This window comes from Pipistrellus hanaki, assembly GCF_964339955.1.
Source record: "Pipistrellus hanaki genome assembly, chromosome: 4".
NCBI lineage: Eukaryota > Metazoa > Chordata > Mammalia > Chiroptera > Vespertilionidae > Pipistrellus > Pipistrellus hanaki.
In genome coordinates, this window is record NC_140506.1 from 93,936,098 (window position 1) to 93,954,750 (window position 18,653).

At 53.1% G+C, this 18,653-nt stretch overlaps 1 protein-coding gene across 2 annotated transcripts in view; it reads right to left on the minus strand.

Moving 5' to 3' along the window:
- Positions 1-18,653, minus strand: part of GTF3C1 (general transcription factor IIIC subunit 1) — an 84,154-nt gene that overhangs the window by 34,927 nt on the left and 30,574 nt on the right. For both annotated transcript variants that reach the window (XM_084882880.1, XM_084882881.1), the window contains 8 exons: positions 13,389-13,556; positions 11,479-11,594; positions 10,108-10,414; positions 9,365-9,579; positions 6,926-7,062; positions 5,053-5,206; positions 1,757-1,860; positions 840-1,024 (listed from right to left, as the gene is read on the minus strand). In XM_084882880.1, the coding sequence (XP_084739006.1) occupies positions 840-1,024; positions 1,757-1,860; positions 5,053-5,206; positions 6,926-7,062; positions 9,365-9,579; positions 10,108-10,414; positions 11,479-11,594; positions 13,389-13,556 (1,386 nt within the window). The remainder of the gene's footprint in view (positions 1-839; positions 1,025-1,756; positions 1,861-5,052; positions 5,207-6,925; positions 7,063-9,364; positions 9,580-10,107; positions 10,415-11,478; positions 11,595-13,388; positions 13,557-18,653) is intronic.

The following is an 18,653-nucleotide window of genomic DNA, read 5'->3' on the forward strand; positions in this document are numbered from 1 at the left end:
GACTCTTCTGTCTGGAGACCCGAGTTTGCCACGTCCCATACCGGGACATGCCTTTGCCCTCACCACCAACACGCGTTTGTGACTAGGAGAGGAATAATGAAGCACTCGATTAAAGAGTCCTTCCACTGCACCTGACCCCACACATTTACATTAGAGCAGCTTAGTGGGGGGTGAGGAAGGAGCCAGCTCTGTTAGAGACCCGACTCTGAGAAAATTATATGAATGCTCAAACTCGCCAATGGCTGAAACTACCAGAAGGCTCATGGGGTCAGCAGAGGTAGAGATTTCCTGAAATAGAATATTCTAGCCCAAGGGTAGTCAGCAAAATAAATTAATCTTTCTAAATAATTCCTCATGCTGGGATCTAGGATAGTTTCCTTTTTTTTTTAGAGAGAGAGAAAGGGAGAGGGAAAGAGAGAAATACTGATGTGAGAGAGAAACATCGATTGGCTACCTCCTGTATGCACCCCCCCCACAGTGTATCAAATCTGCAACCTGAGTATGTGCCCTCACTGGGAATCGAACCTGCAATCTTTCTGTATATGGGATGATGCTCTAACCAAGTGAGCCACACTAGCCAGGGCGGGATCTAGCATAGTTCCATCTGAGTCTTGCAACAGCTTTGTGAGGTATATTGGGCAAGAATCATTTCCATCTTGCAGATAGGGAAACTGATGCCAGTGGAAGTCATGTGACCAGCCACAAGGCCCAGCCAGCAATTCAGACCTTACTCCCTGACTGCAGTCCAGTGCTTAAATGTACAACACCAAGTGACTCAAAGGGCATCATCCAACAACCAATGAAACACAATGAGACATTGACAAGAAGTAGCTTCTTACCTACTACAGGGTTGTAATTTTTAAGCTGCGTTATGCCCATTTTCTCATCAGTTTTTTTCACCCGTCCACTCTCTGGTTTAGAGCAATCACTCGGCTGAGAATCTCCTGATCCACTCGGGTCCTCTTTTCCTTGACTTTCTTCTTTGGCTTCCCCTTTAGGCGCCGTAGACGGGGGTGCTTTAAGCCTGCAGACCAAGTGCGAGCCAAAGTTATGGTGAGAAAACCAAGGGCTGAGGAAAGGGCACGTTTGGTCCTCATGAATCAGATGAAGCCCTTTGGTCCTGAGGCCTCAAACTCAACTGCCCTAGAGGCCTGGCAGATGTCTTACATGAATAAAACGTGCCAGGTCACTAGACATTTGGGAATGGTGAGGATTGTGGTGACCCGGAGAGTGTACCCCCAACTACGGGGCAGCTGCCTGCGAGAAAGGGAGCCTGTCAGACTAGGTCCCCTGATACTTCCATAAATGCTAGAAATCAGGAATTTGATATGAAATTAATTGGCATCTGATTCAGAGTACATGTGGCCAATGTCTGGCAAGATGCACAAACCAGCACCTGCCAGAGCCAGGCCTCTGCTCACCCACAGATCGCCTGTGGTTTAGACCCAGCTCTGAAGTCTCTCCCACTCCTCAGTTTCTTTCAGTCCTTTAGACGATTCATGGGCAGAGCTAGAGAAGATGTCAGGAAGGCAACTAGAATCGTTCTGAGCCATTATGAGGGTGAGCAAGTTTCACATCACAGGGCCTGTGACGTGGAGTGCTCTGTCCACAATTAGAATAGAATAAAAAATGGGAGGATTTTCTTTTTTCTTAAAGAATTCGGAAATTGATCCTTGTCCGTCTAGGGGGTCATGACCACAAAGCCCAACCCAGTGAATTCACTGAGATCACACAGGCCTGGGGTGCTGCTACTCGCCTGTTCGCTGAGCTTGAATTGGAGATCCGGAAACGAACCTGCTCGATGGCACTTCTCACCAGAGGGTCGTTCTGGTCCATGGACGGGTGCACCACCAGGTCCACCTGCAGAGAGAGGGCAGTGTCCCCACGGGCGGGAAGAGCTCAGGGAGACTTAGCTCCACGACGCAGCTCCCTGGTGGAGCACGGCTTACCCCGATCATGGACCTTCCTATAGACCGTCACGAGACTGCAGCAAAGTGCGCTGCGAACAGTTTCCCATTGTCAAATCCCTCCGCTCATCAAGCGATCAAGTTCTGCCATCAGTAATGCGCTGCTCTGCTCAGGAGAGGAAGTCTGCCCTGGAAAGAGCTGTCTTGCGCAGCGCCCTCGCTGGGTGTCAGGGCCCACTGCTCTTACATCTACCTGGCAGGCTGCTCGCTATGCCCGCTCCTGCTATCTGAGAATGTCCCAGAAGTGCCTGTGAATGCCGAGGGCTTCCATCTGGAAAAGGTAAACGCCTCCATTAATCTCCCCTCTCTGAGTGCCGCCATGGGACTCCTGCCAGGTGCGCTTTTAAACAGATTGGCAGAGGATTTAGAGCTGTTTGTTGTTTTAGCTTTTCCAAGGTGCTGCAGCTGAGCAGTTAGCGTGGTTACCACCTCACTGGGGATAACTGGAGGACGAATGGAAATGACCTGGAACTGAGCAGAGGGTGTGGGTGACAGCTGTGCAGGAGATGGCAGGCACAATGGCCAGGCACCTGGCCTGCCAGGCTTCCTTTCTGTCTCTGTCATTGGCAGGGGAGAGGAAAGTAAGGTTTTCTAAGTGGCTAACTCTGATCATCAGGCTTCGAGCCAAAAATGACCTGAAAGAGGGTCACAGGGAACAGGCAGCAACGCCTGATGCTTTAGAAAACAAAACCTCTAAAGCTGCCGTGGCTCAGCCTCCTCTGCTCCTCATTTGTGAAATGGGGACCCCTCCCTCATGCCCTGCCAACCGTTTAGTGGTTTTTGTGCGGCTCAAGTGAGAGACAGCTAGGTAACACCCAGGGAATTTAAAAGCTTGGTTCAAATCCAAAGCATTCCTATTTCCCCACTTTCCACAGCCAAATGGCCCAGCCACCTTCCCAGGCCCAACGGGCAGGTGGCCAGATGCGGAAGCCAGGGCAAAGGCGGATGCCGGGGCACAGCAACTCCGATCCACATGCTCCAGGAGACCAGGGGCAGCCTGCGGCAGCCCAGGCTCCGGGGCCAGAGAAAGTGCTGTTGAGACACTTAAGCGTATTCCGGAGGCAGATGTACAAACTGCAACCCTTTCCAGCTGGAAGAGCGGGTACCATGTAGTGGTTCCACTATGATGGTGTTCTAGAATGTCTCCGTCTTAAACGATTTGCTTCCTACCAAGTTGCTGGGAGTGGGGTGAAGGGGGGATGTTTTGGTTGTTGTTGATACATTAGCATGACAAAAAGTGTTTCTCAGGCCGCAAAAGAGAATCTGAGTCAGTTTACTGCTAAACCTCCTCTTGTTAACATCTCAGGAAATTGTGCTGTGAATATTTTTGTTTATTTGCTCAATTTTAAAACGAAGAGGCCATCAAGAATGCTGATGTTAAGAGTGTGAAAGTGCTAACAAAACAATGATTACAGGCAATTGAAGAGGCAGAAAAATTGCTGGGTTTTTTTTGTGTTTTTTTTTTTTTTTTTTGATAAACAAAAAGTAGTTAGCCTGTGAGAGCACTGCAGAGGCAATGATAAGTGAAAAAATGAAGATGCTGCATACTAACCTAACATCCACTCCTGTAACTAGTACTGAAAGTGATTCGTTTAAGGCCAGTAGGGGTAGAAGGCCAGTAGGGGGTGGCCGATAAATTTAAGTAGTGTTTGTTTATAGATTAAGTAGACATTAGATATATACTGTATGTACGGGAAGTTAAAACAGGAAATCATTTGGGAGTCTGGAATAATTCAATTCAATTTACGTTATTTCTAATAGGGAAAAATGATTCAGTTTTCAAACAAAATGCTTTTGAACAGCCTTCCGGAATGAACTGAGTTCGAGAACCGAGGTTCCAGTGTACTTGTGGCAAGAGGCCTGAGGTCTGGGCACCTTCATCTTTGAGTCCTCATTGCACTTGCTCCCCACCCCCACCCGTCCCACTCACCCCAGTTCTGCCTGGTAGTTAGATAGGGGGCCAAACAGGAGTTGGAAATACAGGGGATACCTTTGTCAGACTGCCCCTCTCCATTATTAGATGGGGTAAGGTTTTCTTGCCCTCAATTTCTGTCCTGACAGGTCTTTCCCCTCTGAAACCTCTGCTCTGCGAAGCCCAACAAAAATGAGAGGGCCGGAGCTTTTGTCCTTCAACAGAGACATCAGCAGACGCCTCCTGCCACTGCTTCAGGGGCTGAGTGGCAGGCTGCTGGGGATGGGAGAGGAACAAGGTCAAGGGGACTCACAATAGACATAAAAATCGATGAGTGCTGTCAACTTAGAATGGTAGAAAATGTGTTTCTGAAGTCATTTTTTGTACTGCTCTGTGTTTTCAAATTTCAATAGCTCAATAAAGAAGTGAAAGTAAAAAACTGAAATGACCTTGCCAGCTTATTAAGAAAACAAAACATCAAACAGAGCTCTCTTAAGGCAGAGATTTAAGGTGCAGTCAGAAAAGAAGATCAGGAAATTACAAGTGGCTGTCCCCGCAGAGCCAGTCCCTTTGGTCCTGGTGCCCAGCTGGGCTCCAAATTATTCTGACCCTGAAAAATGGATGCCTTAGTATATGTGCAAAGTCACTGAGCTACAGTTGCTATGGGAATGGCCCCAAACTTTAAATTTTACAGAAACAGATAAATTGAGACAGAAGAGATATGTTGTTCCCCATCGGATAAGCACAGCAGTGCAAGCTAATGGAGCCACAGCCATCATTTCCTCTGGGAGATTTTCCTCAGATCTCTGTGGAGGATGTTCTGCTGCTTAGTCTAAATTTTCCACCTCCTACATGCTGCTTAATTACTCCCCACGCTACTCTGCTGAACGTCCACATGCCTCAGTTCCCTCCTCTCTTCCAAGCTGCTGCGGGGGCTGGCCCCCTGCCGAGGGCGGCATATGCTGCTCTGGGATCCAATTACATTATTTTTCTCTTCTCATTCCAGCTTCCACAGAAAGATGGGATGAACCCTGTTCCCCCAATCAGGAGGCATAACTGGAAATTCCGAGTTATTGACAACAAAGGAATGACAGAGATCTAACAAGGATACGAGGAGCTGGACAAGGAAACTTCCAGCAGTTGGCTCTGTAGGCATCAGGGGCCCGTGCTTACCTTCTTCTTGATGCCATCCTGGATAACCGTAGTGCGATACAGTCTCAAGAGACCTTCCTCAGACAGGTTCCGCACCAGGCGGACGATGGACTTCTTACAGCACTTGGTGGACACGCCTTCCTGCTTCTCCTGATCCATGATCATTTTCTGAATCCTGGGGCATCACAAAATAAGCAGTTAATATCCCCAACCTCAACACAAAGGCTGTTCTCAATCTAGGAAACCGAGACATGCCTACTGGCACCCAACAGGAATTGGGGGAGAATTAAAGGGGTTACACCACTGAAAGGTTGACTCCTTGCAATATTAAGATCATACCTCTTGGGGATAAATAGTTGGCTAAAGACAAGCCACCATTCGTATCAGCTTCACATTCTGAGCTTCTCAACAGGAACTCAAGAGATTACATGATTTGTGACGCAATGGCAGGGAAACTGGGAGCCATGACGGCAACCTCTGGGGAAGTCTATGCCAATTTAACACCCAGTGAGGACGTCCCAGCTTACCACTGCTGACACCTACATCGGAAGCTCTTTTTGATTCCTCTCCTCTTTTGCCTTACTGTCTAGAGCAGGGGTGGGTTTCTGCCAAAGGCCACTTGGATATTTATAACATCATTCATGGGTCATACAAAATTATCAACTTAAAAATTAGCCTGCTAGCCCTAGCTGGTTTGGCTCAGTAGAGAGTTGGCCCTCAGACTGAAAGGTCCTGGGTTCGATTCCTGTCAAGGGCAAGTATCTTGGTTGCAGGTTTAATCCCCAGACCTGGTCGGGGTGCGTGGAAGAGACAACCAATCGATGTTTCTCTCTGTCTCTCCCCCTCCCTTCCATGCTCTTTAAAAATCAATGGAAAAATATACTTGGGTGAGGATTAACAATAGCAACCAATCAACCTGCTATATGTAGCAAAACATTTAATTTACTCACGCCTAATGCCTTGGCAGAGCCAGGCCCAATGGCTTCGTGAGCCTTATACAGCCCGAGGGCTGGACGTTCCCACCCCAGCTCTAGATCTTACTGAGTCACTGGTGGTGTTTCTAGATCCCTGATGGGAATGGCAGGGACAATAGGAACATTTGGCTAAACCTATCACTGCACCAAAGAAGGGAGCTCGGCAGTAGTGTCTGCAGATGGCCTCCCATTGCCTAAAGGAGTGAGGTCCTAGACTCAGGTGCCTTTCACGCTGGGTGCCTTTCACACTGGGTGCCTTTCACACTGGGTGCCTTTCACACTGGGTGCCTTTCACGCTGGGTGCCTTCCACACTGGGTGCCTTTCACGCTGGGTGCCTTTCACGTTGGGTGCCTTCCACACTGGGTGCCTTTCACGCTGGGTGCCTTTCACGCTGGGTGCCTTTCACGCTGGGTGCCTTCCACACTGGGTGCCTTTCACGCTGGGTGCCTCAGGAGCCATCAGGATGCCGCCCAGGAGGTGGTGGTAACAGCAGTCGAAAGGCCCGAACCAGAGTGCGAGCCTCTCCATGAACAGAGGCACCCACGCACGGAAGTTACTACTTGTGTCTCTTGTTTTTGCTTTCATGTAAGATTCTAGCCGATGCTATTATCTGCCTAAGTTTCTTCTTACCCCTTTGCTGCCACGAAATTTCCAAGGAGAGAGAAAGGCGCATGAGTTTCCTCAGGACTTCTAGCTCACGCTCAGTCTCCACGCCCTGTCGTGTACTGATATACCTCAATGTCCACACTAGTCAAATCACAAGAACAAATGAAATCCTTTCTACTACAAGGAACACCGTGATCTATACAGGGAGGGAGATCCAAATGGCTCTCGGCCATTTCTGCACGTGTGATGACTGTGTGATGACTAACTGGCATGAGATTTACCACTGGTGCGAGACGGACAGACTCCTCCTTACGTGAATAAGCTCTCGATTAAGCGGAGGTTGGTGACTGCTTCTATGATCAGGTTCCTGCGTTTCAGCAGTCGGTAGGTTTCGTGGGGTTTGTCTTGGCCTGGGCCGTGCTTCCCAGTCTTCTGGGAACTGCCGCTCTCCTACAACAGGGACCAAAAGCACAAGAATATGACAGGCTCAGCACAGTTAGGGGGCACGCACCACTCCTGTGCATACTTTCCCTCTGTAGGAAATTTCTATGCCGTTTCTGGAAGGAAGCCAAAAGGATTATTTCCCCAAAAGGATCCACCCTCCACTATTTCGGGCCAAGAGACAACGAAGGCATCTGCAGCAGACGGCCTGAAGCCGAGGCGTGTACTATGGCACCCCCGAAGTAGCACAAAGCACACGCTCAGTTTTCCCTGGGTCCTTCCCCAAGAAACTGACATGCTGAGCACAGCTCCATGCCAGTCACTCTGTAAAGCTTCTGCTCATCAGAAACTCCTGTTTTACGGAAGAGGAAACCAGGGCTCAGTGAGGAGAAGTAACTGTCCAGGAAGTCACGGGAAGTCTCTCTGGGAATAAAAGACAGAGCAGAGGCTGGCTCGAGTTCAGAGCAGGCTGCCCCAGGGAAATTAGGATGAGGCGAGGGAAAGAGGAAGGAGAAAAAAGATCAGTTTCTCCCTCTTATCCCCATCAAAATGCTCACTTCTCTCTTATGGCTCCTCTCCGTCCTCTAGGAGCCTAAATGAACTTGCTCCATCAGCTCTCTCAGCTGGAATGTGCTCCTTCCGTGAAAGGAAATCCCAACTCTACATATTCCTTGCAAACCACTTGGCACAACTCGGTGCCACACGGCAGGCCAGGGCTCGTTCTCTTGATGCCCCTCGCTCGGAGTGGCGCTCTTAGGACGAGAATGTGCTGGAGGGGGCCGCTCAGGGCCGGTGTCACAGATCCCCCCTGCCTTCTGGGGAGCTCGGGGAGGCACAGAGGCTCGAGGACCCAGGAGTGGCACAAAGTCCTTTATTCTCTCTTGCATTTCAGAGCAAACATTTGGAGCACAGGAGTAAATACGGCCACCTGCACGGGGCTGCTGGAGAGCCACGTGAGAACAGGCCCTGCTAGGGGCCTGCAGATAGTCATGTCACGCCCCTCTCCTCAGCAAGTATAAGAAAGACGAGATCCTGCCAGTACTTTGGGAACAGATTTCTAAAGGAAGAGAAAGAGCTGAGCGAGGAAGCCAGCAACAGGAGTGCCGAATGTGGAGGGAGTTGCGTGGGCCTGATTGGAGGTGGGAGGAGGAGGAGGAGGCAGGCTGGGGTCCACCTGCATGCAAGCCTAGGTTCCTTGTTAGAGACAATACCAGTCATGTCTTGACAGTGAGGAAGCATGGCATCCACTGCATAGGAAAGGGCCAAAAGTTTTCAGAAAGATCCAGAAAGCTTCCCCATCCTGCACCCCAATCCTCCTGCAGTTGGGAGAGTAACAGCACAGGGCTCCATACAGGCAGGGGGAGGAGAGGGCGGGGGTGGAAACTGCACACAGCAGGTCTAATGCTCAGTGTCATGAACTGGGCAGGCACCTCCCCCAGGTCTTAGAGCCCCACTGTCGTCCTCCCGGACCAGAGCTGACACTGACCTCACAGGCTGCCGTGACGCCTGAACAGAACAGCAGCGGCAGCATCCAAAGCCGCCCTGATCACAGGCCTGTTCTCTGCTGGGAGCCTCCTCCTCTGACCCTGTGCTTCTAAAGTGCAGGAGGCGCCGCCATTACCTGAGGCAGTTTCAGGTGGCTAAGGACAGTGAACTGAATCACTTGTCTTTTAATCTAATCACACTGATGAAAAAGCATTGGCTTGATTGTACTGTGTCTTTAACCCTCTGACATACAACAGTATTTGGCCCAAATGTACCAATACAGTTTTATTTTCATTACATCTATCGTATGGTTTACCTCTTTTTTAGTAACGATGCTGGCCTTTTGTCTACGGCAGTCTCTCAGCCCTGGCTGCTGACATGTGGGCTGGCTGGCTCGCTGCTGGGGGCGGTGCTGCACATTCTGGGGTATGTAACAGCACCTCTGGCCGCTCCCTGCTAGCTGCAGGAGCACCCTCTCCCCCCACTCCTGCCAAGGAAAAACATCTCCAGACACTGCAAGTGTCCCCTGGGGTGCAAGATTGGGCCAGAGAGAGAACCATCCATCTAAATTGGCCATATACATTCCCTCCACAACAAATTTAAGGAGGAAGTGTAAGGTACTGGAAACTCTAGATATGACATGTGGTGGGCGGGGCAAGGCTGCGTGCAGGGGGTGTGTGGACGAGCTCTTGCGGCCTGACAGGACCAGCACTCGGCACCGAGGCCTTTGCTTTTATTGTGATCCTTAAGCTCAGAGCTGACCCCCCAACCCTCCCGCAGGCCGCTCCCCGGAGAAGACGCACCCTCACTGCGCACACGCGCTCACCTTTGGGTTGTCCAGCCGGACCTCTTCGATCACAGCTATGTCGCCGTTGCTACTCTCCACGCAGTGGGAGCCGAAGGCCGAGGTGGCGTCTGAGGAGCTGCTGGTGTCCAGGAGGCTGTCGGCCCCGACGGAGCCCCGGCAGGCCCTCTCCTCGGCAGCCCCGGGGGAGGAGGTCGGCTGCTTCTTCAGTGGGTGCAGGTTTACTTTCCAGCCCCCTAGAGGCAGAGCAGAAAGCATGAACTGCGGCCACATCCAGGGGAGAGCGAGAGGGGCCTTCACACTTGGCAGCTGGACCAGACCCCCCAGGCTAGAAGATCCACGAGCTCCGTTTGAAGACGGGGCAGTGAACCCAGCAAGCAGGGTGGGCCCCCAGGCTAGACACGATTTGAAAACCTGTCACCAGCACCACCCTCCACTCATCAGGAAAATGTCTTCCGAAACTAAACTGAAAGCCTGAGGGATTCTTAGGCTGTTGGAGGGAATGGACTGAGGGGGCTTAAGGAATTCCATCACTTTAACCGTGAAAACACAAACCAAAGCATTGCCACGGAGCCAGGAGCCAGACCGCACGGCTGTCTCCTCTAAACTCAGGACGTGACGTATGTGAGGCCAGCAGGTCCGGACTAGGTCAGCACTGAGGAGGTCTCAGTGTCTGCGGAACTGAGCGGCTGTTTTCTGAAGAAGCCTCAGACTGGGGGCACACGCCCCCGCCCGCTCCCTGCTCCCAGCCGAGCGCGCCGTACCCTTGATGGGGGTGGAGTGGTGAGGCTGGGCCCCGAGACCAGCGCTCGAGGAGGATCTCACATCTCCTCTGCCTCTCCTTTTGCTGCCGCTGCTGCTGCCCTCCTCCTCGCTGTCCAGCTCGGAGAGGAAAGTGTCCTCTCCCTCGGGCGGGAGGGACTCCTCCGGCACCGAGGCCAAGCTCACGGTGGCCAGCAGCTCGCTCCGCGCCTTCTCCCTCTCGTACTGCCGGCTCAGGTCGCTCTCCTCGGCAAACGCGCAGGAGATGTACTTGGTGGTCCGCTGCCGCCCCTCGTCTTCCATGAATCCCTGGGAAGATGAGATGCGTTTCATTACATTCAAAAGGGGGTGCTGCACACAGGCATTCAGGTGGCCCTGGGCCTGCGGTGGCCATTCCGTATCACGCCTGCGTTCGCCTGTGCCTCCCCCACCTCCTGCCCGGGCCCCAGGCGGCCTATGATGCTCCCTCAGACTCCTGCCGCGGCACCCTCAGCTCCTGCGTCCACAGGCCTGTCGGAGAGTTTTCTCAATCGCAGTCCTGAGTGTGTGTCTGCTCGGGGAGAATGCTTTGCCAGGGGCCTGCAGGCAGTCCAGTTCATGCCCTAACTTGGTCTTCCACGTGCCCCCAGTGCCTGGCTCAGGACTAGGCCCCACAGAAAGGGTTAGTCAGCAGTGAGGGTTTGCCATGTACAACTCGATAGCTTAGAACTGTGACCACAGACTGGCGAGTCAGGGCCCGAGGTCACCGCTCCACTCAGCCACTGCATGGGGACTGGTGGCGAGGTCATCACCCATCCACACGCACTCTATCCTAGGACAGGGCAGAGGGGCTCTCCCAGGCCCTGAAGGCCAGGAAGAGCAGCATTTTTTATAAACCAACCACATGCCACCGACAGTGCCAGGTGCCCTGCAATCATTAGCTTGACTCTAATACTGCCTCCAGCAAAGGCCAGAAAGTTCAGAAGAAGAGAGTGAGGCACGAAGGGCTGAGACAGCAGGTCTGAGTTCTGAAAGGAGAACGCCAGACTCAGCCCCCAGGAGCCAGACAAGTAGCATAAAAGGGAGGGGCCCAGAGGCCTGTGGAGCCTGCTTTGTCTGAAGGGGCAGCCGGAGGCTCGGTCGCTGCAGCTGGTGCCCCACACGGAGGGGTACAGAGGGTTCAGGGGGTACTGCCACATCTCCTGCTGACTTTCCAGTACTGACAAGCCCTTCAGTTTGTAAGAAGTGGAAACCAGCAAAACCACAGTACTGGGCCTGGGCAGCATGTGCCGCCTTGGGAGACGGCAGGCCCGTCCCGTTTGCTGACCTGCTAGGCCTCCTTCATATCACACTGCGTACCCCGACTGCGAATGGTGAATGACTCGCGATGTTACCTTGACAGCTTTGAATCTTTGAAGAAGACGACACAGCATTCTTGCTTCCAGCTTTCCCACATTCATGGCCACTCGGATCTCAGCCTGGGAAATTCCTTTCGTGCCTCTGCGCTCAACTGTGTGAAACAATATACTTGAACCCAACCTCTGCAAAGGAGCCATTCCGCACCAGTCAATTCCCACCCACCTTTTTAAAGCGGGCATTTCAGTGCAGTGAAACCAACACACAGAATAAAACAAACACCTCCTCTCTCCCCTCCCAACACTCAGAACACTACCACTAGGCGCCAGTTTTCCTTTTTAATATGTTTGTAAATGATTTCAGGGAGAAAGGGAGAGGGAGAGAGAGAAAAATCAATGAGAGAGAATCCTCGACTGATGCCTTCTGCACGACTCCAAAGAGAATCGAGCCTGCAACCCAGGCATGTGCCCTTGACTGGAAACGAACCCAGGACCCTTCAGTCTACAGGCTGACACTCTACCCACTGAGCCAAGCCAAACAGGGCTAAGCACCAGTTTTTAAATGCTCATCATCCAAACGGCAAGTGATCAGCTACTGATCTACTAAGTCCCAGCGGCAGGAAGTTAGCTCTTTCCCATGAATGAACTTATTTAGATAAATGAAATGAATCCCATTAAAAAGCATCTCAATACTGTTTAATTAAGAACTATAGCATTTTTCCCTGCCTTTCTCGGTGACAAAGAGGCATTGTGGACCAGCACTGCCCTGTCCTGTCACAGCTGTCAGCCAGCAGGACTCCGGAAGGGACCATGCTAGGTGGCCCTCTACATGGCCAGCAGGTGGCTGTGCCTGAGCGCTGGCTCCTTCTAGTCTGTGGCTCCTGCTGTACATGGCCACGCCCAGCGCCGTTACTGTACCTCTAAGAATCCCTTCTGAAGGGGCTGGGCTACTGGAGGCTGGAACCCTAGGAAGGAGCCTGGCAGGAGCCACGGTGGGCGGCAGGAAGTCCCTACAAGTAAAACACTCGAACCGCAGGGCCGACTTCCTGGCACAGCTATTTCCTCAGAAGTGTCTTCCCCTCCATTTCCTGACTCACACACACTTGAGGCTACCAGATAAAGCCAATCCGGATAAAGGAGGTTTGCTGAATTGGATATGTAGAAAAAGAAACGCCAGAATGAAAAGAGGTGACTGGAATGTGTTCCCAAACTGAACTAGTAACATGCTAACGGTGAGACGAAGAGGGTCCAGGGTGACCTTTCCCAAACCGTGTTCTGGGGAACCCATTCTGAGAGAAGTGAACAGCTGATAAAAGCTGCCCCTCAACCGGCCAAAAACGCTGTGCCGACTTGCCAGCATGTCTTTGTCCTGTGGCCGAATCAGCTCTCCGGCAGCCACCTCACCTTCTCCTCTGCACCCTCCCTACACGGACTGGCAGCCACACCTACATGACGGGGCGCTGCTGTCTTACATGGCTTTAGGGAATCAGAGGAAAGCTAAGGAATGAGGGGAGACATATCCCTTCCTCCCCCGCCTTTATCACTGAATTCTCAGCCTGCAGTGACTCCAGATCAATTCTAGAAGATGGTGTGTGGCTCTCAAATCTGAGTAATAACACAACCAGCTAACATTTTTAGTGCTTTCTACATACCAGGCACTACACCAAATGTTTTAATCCTAGTCCTCACTACATGCTATGGTGGGTATTATCCCCATTTTGCAGATGAGGGAAGTGAGGCTTGGAGAACTTGCTAAAGTCATAGAGCTAACAAGTGGTAGAGCAAGGATTCAAACTCAAATCTGATCCAAAGCCTACATCCTTTAACGGACCCATGGTGCTTCCCGCTGTGCTACAGCCTCAAGAGCGAAGCCCTCTTGACACACGGGCAACACATTTCTGCCTCCAAGCTCAGGAACCGCACACAGCAGGTGTGAGAGCGGGGCTTACTGAGCTCGTAGGTCTGCGTGAGCATGTCCCGCTCGTACACGATGTCCACCGGGGGCACGGCCTTGGAGATGACCTCCTCGTCCTCATCATCGTCCTGGTCGTGGTCGTCCTCGATCTTCCGTCTGAACTCCTTCAGCAGCTTCAGGCAGCGCACCATGACGTCGGTCCCTGGGAACACAGGCACAGCCTCCGCAGTGAGTGACCGGTGCTGGGGGAGGGACTTCAGCAGAGAGACCCGGAGAGAGGTCCTCCAGCAGTGAGTGACCGGTGCTGGGGGAGGGACTTCAGCAGAGAGACCCGGAGAGAGGTCCTCCAGCAGTGAGTGACCGGTGCTGGGGGAGGGACTTCAGCAGAGAGACCCGGAGAGAGGTCCTCCAGTAGTGAGTGACCGGTGCTGGGGGAGGGACTTCAGCAGTGAGTGACCGGTGCTGGGGGAGGGACTTCAGCAGTGAGTGACCGGTGCTGGGGGAGGGACTTCAGCAGTGAGTGACCGGTGCTGGGGGAGGGACTTCAGCAGTGAGTGACCGGTGCTGGGGGAGGGACTTCAGCAGTGAGTGACCGGTGCTGGGGGAGGGACTTTAGCAGAGAGACCAAGAGAGAGGTCGGCACAGCATGGAGTTTGACACTTTTAAAACAGCACATCTCAGGGTACAAGATCAGAAAATTTACTTCAAAACACTGGTCTTTGTTTTGAACCTAATTAATGAAAAAAGAAATGCAAATGAGAGTAGTAATGAAGAGCCTGTCAGTCCTACTAAGTAAACAGCAGCCTCTGCTTGAGACAGCTCCAGGCCAGTCTTTTCACATCCGCCCCAGCCCCCAGAGCAGTGCCCGGAGCAGTTAGGCACACAGGGCGGTACTGCTGAGAGGATGAAAACCATCTTTTTCTGAGTGAGCCATACCCACTACCAATAAGGGTGGGTATTTTAGGAAGCCTTTAACCCCGTGATTCTAAGTACAGAAATTTAGTCCAGAACAATAGCTCAAAATGAGGTGAAAACGGCCCCCATCACAGGCCCACACAGCACTCGGGCAGCAATAGCTCTTATACACGACATAAAAGGATGACGGAGACTAAGTGGTGGTACCCGGAGAAGCGTCCACACACTGGGCTGGCTTCAGACCATTACCCGCACCTACTCTGAAAGCACAACGCAGGAAAAGTGATGGTGTGTGCCCGTGGCTGGAGCAAGATAAGGGCGCGAGGAAAAGCAAAAATGTCTTGATGCTCTACGTGTGCTAACTTATTGGATCCTGACAACTCTAGAAGGCCCTTTTCAGATGGAGAAACTGAGGTACAGCGGGGCCAACCATCTTACCAAGCATCCAACAGCTTGCCAGCGACAGGCCAAGTAGCTCGGGCAGGATTGCAGGTCCCACCTGGGAGAAACGATCCTCACAGAGTGTCCTATGACACATGCCTGCGTGGAGGCAGCACGCTGCCCGTCCAGGATGGCCGCGCCCCAACTCCTGGGACCTATGAACAAGCTGTCTTCCGCGGCCAAAGGGACTTGCAGGCGCCGTGGAGGCTTCTGTGGTGGTGACAGCGGCGCTGGATTAACCGATGGCCCATGCAATACCCTTGTCAGAGGGAGGCAGGAGGAGAGTGAGGCTGGAGGCGCTACGCTTTGCTGGCTTTGAAGATGGAGGAAGAGACCTGAGCCAAGGAATGCGGGTGGCTCCTAGGAACTGGAAAAGGCTCAGAGCCGTGGATAGCTCCATTTCAGCCCAGGGAGACCCATTTCACACTCGGGTCTCCGGAATTGTGAAAGAATGAATTCTTGTTTTGTCACTCGGCTTGTAGTCACTGTTGCAGCAGGGACATGAAGGTCTCCCCACCAGCTTCCCCAGCACCCTGAGGTGCAGAGCCTCAGCTCCACCGCGGAGGGTGGCACTGGAGCTGGCCTGCGGCCCACGCCTCCTGTGCAGGAGCTGAGGCCACAGAAATGCCACAGCAGAGCGCCGCAGACCGATGCTGAGCGTGGTCAGAGGAGCCTTGTGGGGACAGGGCTCACAGTGAAGGTCACAAACAAGGAAGCACCTCAGGGCCCTGAACTCGTCCATCTTCCTCTCAGAGAAAGGTCTGCTGAGGCCGGCCCACCAGAGGGAGTATGGGCAGCCTTGATGGTCCTGGGGGCAGCCTGGTGCTGACTCCTCTCCACACCTCAAAGTGACAGGAATCCCCCAAGTTCACGGCTTTTTGACAGGAGAAACCCGAAGCCACGCCTCGGCGCAAGCCTCCTTAAGCCCAGGCCCCTGTGCCTGGCGGCTCCTCCAGGCTCTCCTGCTTTCTGCGGCTCTGCCTTTGCCTGGGTACCTGCCTTTTCCCTCCATTTCTCTCGCCTGGATGGAAGCCTAGGCAACCAGGAGGAAAAACCTGTGGACATGGGACTCCTGGGCCCATCTACATGGTGAGAACTACTTGAAGGCCCAGGTGACCGGGACTGGGCCCTCCCTTGGGACAGAGGCACCTGCTGCTAACACATGACCAGAACACCGACCACCGGCCATTCCCCACTGGGTCTTCCCCGCTGTCCTCTCCTCGAGCCACTCCCAGCCCCTGCACCCCCTCCTCTCGCTCCTAGGTGGTGCTCACGGAACAATCTACTGCTCCTAACAGTAAAACTCGGACCATTTCTCAAGGACAGCCATGCCCTGGACCCTGGTCTCCACATGCGTCACACGAGCCAGCCCTCACCACAGCCTTGGGATGGGTGCTCCCACCCGTTCACACTTAGGGCGACTCCCTTCTGGTAGCAAGTGAGGAGCGGGTTTTACCAGGCAGCCTGCCTGGGCGCTCAGGCCCTGACCCGGGATGACAAACAGCCCCTAACTGACAGGCGCCATGTGACCCGGGTCAGGGGCAGTGGCGTCCGTGTGAGCGTGACCCGATGCAGCACCCAGCGGAGCAGACGGGCACCCTCAGCTGCAGCAGCATTTCCTCTCCCACCCCTTTCCAATGTCCTTAGGGGGCTCGTTAGCCAAGAAGATTCACAGCACAGCCTTCCCAACGGAAACGCGTGGGAGAGGGAAACATGGCTACTAGTATAAGCTCACGGACCCCGAGGGGGACAAAGACCCTCCCAGGCCTCTGCTCCGCATCAAGGCGGCGACTTCCCACCTCTGCTCCACGGCCCATCCCCCAGAGCCGCTCCACACCACAGCTGCCACCTCTGCTGACGCCAGACGGATGGAGGGCCGGAGTGTGGGGACAGAGGGGCTTCAGGACCGGGAGGATGTGGGTCAATCTCAGCTCTCCAATCTCATTTCTGTGACTTTGGGAAGTGACTTAGCATAGATTTGTTTTCCACTCAGTAAAATGAGATGACAAGGTTCTCTGCTTCACAGGTTAGAGGTAGGATATCCCCAGATAATGACTGTACAGAGACCGGCACACGGTAATCACTCAACCAGAACACCCAGCATTGCTGTGGGCTAGGCACTATGCTAAGGCGTTGCAAGAAGGAACCCAGCAAAACTCACAACCCGAGGCTGGCGGGCCCCGTAAGCCCCATTGTACAGATGTGAAAGCCGAGGCACAGAGGTTAGTGGCCTGCTCTGGAGTGGCAGAGCTAGTATTTACAAGAATAGTTGGTGTGGCCGAAGGTAGTGGCCTGGCTCCTGCTCTGGTCCTGCGCCTGGGGTTCAGGAAGGCCCGTGGACAGGCAGGCTGTTGGCTGGGCTGCGGGGAGGTGACCCACAAGGACTGAGCTGCTCCCTGCAATCACACTGGGCACTGTGAGCCGGAGGACTGTCAGGGAGCATGAGCCTCTGGAGAGGCGAGTCTCCAGCACGCCCTGAGTGGAGGGTGCTCTCAGCATCCCGCTGGGCCATGGCAAGGTGGTTGTGCTTCCAGAAGGCCCAGCGTGACTCGTCCAGCTGGTGTGGGGAGGTTTGGGCCCGTGGGTCTGCAGCCCCGCCCATCCCACACCCCACAGATCACAGATGATTTCTCTGCTGCGAGTCCCAACGGCACTCACATTCTTCTGTGGCCACCAGACTAGGAGACCCACGCTGTGTCTGTCTCTAGTCTTTTCAACGTACTGTCGTTTCATGCTCACCATACTTGGAAAAGCTTGTGAGAGAGGCAGTGTGCACAGTGGTTAAAAATCTGGACTTTTGCCCCAGCCAGTTTAGCTCAGTGGATAGTGTTGGCCTGAAGGGTTGTGGGTTCGATTGCAGTCAAGGGCACATAACTTAAATGCAGGCTCGATTCCCGGCCCTGGTCGGGGCACGAGTGGGAGGCAACCAATAGATGAGTCTCTCTCACATCAGTGTTTCTCTTTCTCTGTCTCTCCCCCTCCTTTCCACTCTAAAAATCAATGGAAAAATACCCTCAGGTGAGGATTAACAACAACAGAAGAATCTGGACTCTCCTGCCAGAGCTGGTGTGGGAACCTGGGCAGGCTGGTTGCCCTCCCCCAGTCTCCCCTGTAAGGAGGGCTAATGAGTCCAGCCCGATGGGGTGGGGGAGGCCAGTCAGAGAGAAGGCCGGCAGGGGACCGGCCAGATGCAGTCTGTGCTTCATGGCCAGGCCACTTGGAATCAGTTTCACTGGTGCTTTATAGCTTTCCCACAGTTCGTTTTATCAGCCTCAGCATTTCAGTTTTCATGATCAAAATCCCTTCACTCCTATTATCTTTCTAATGAAGCCTGGTCCACACCACAAGTCAGCGAAAGCTGAAGCCGAAGGGCGAGAGTGAGACCCTGGCCAGCACACCCAAGCAAGGCGAACACGGCCTCTCTCCCATCTCAGTCACCAGCGATCCTGGGAAGGGCCCCGCCTGTTGGTGGCAGCCCCTGACAACTGGGTGCAGGGCTTTCTTTCCGGAACAAAAGGCAGGAGAGACACAACCAGGTCAGAGGCACCAACTTCCAAGCACAGTTATTTCAGGCATTTAACAATGTGGTGCGCTAATTTCAGCAACTCAACACAAAGGAATCGCTTGTGCCAAAGACCCAGGATCGGCTCAGGTTAGCCTGAAGGATGGCTCACTCACATCTAAAGACCCAGAAGAGAAGGGAGGGTGAATCTTGACCGAACACCTGTATAAGCCAGGCACTGTGTCAGGTGATGTCAGGGCTATTTCACTTAATTACCATGCGCATTCTACAAGCTATCACTGCCATTTGATGAGAAAAGAAACTGAAGCTCAGCGGGGCTGAGTGATCTAATCAATGTCTTGGACCCAGCAAGTGGCCTTTTTTCCACATTAGGCTACCTGGCGAGGTTAGAATTTCAATTTATTTTTTTATTTTTTTATT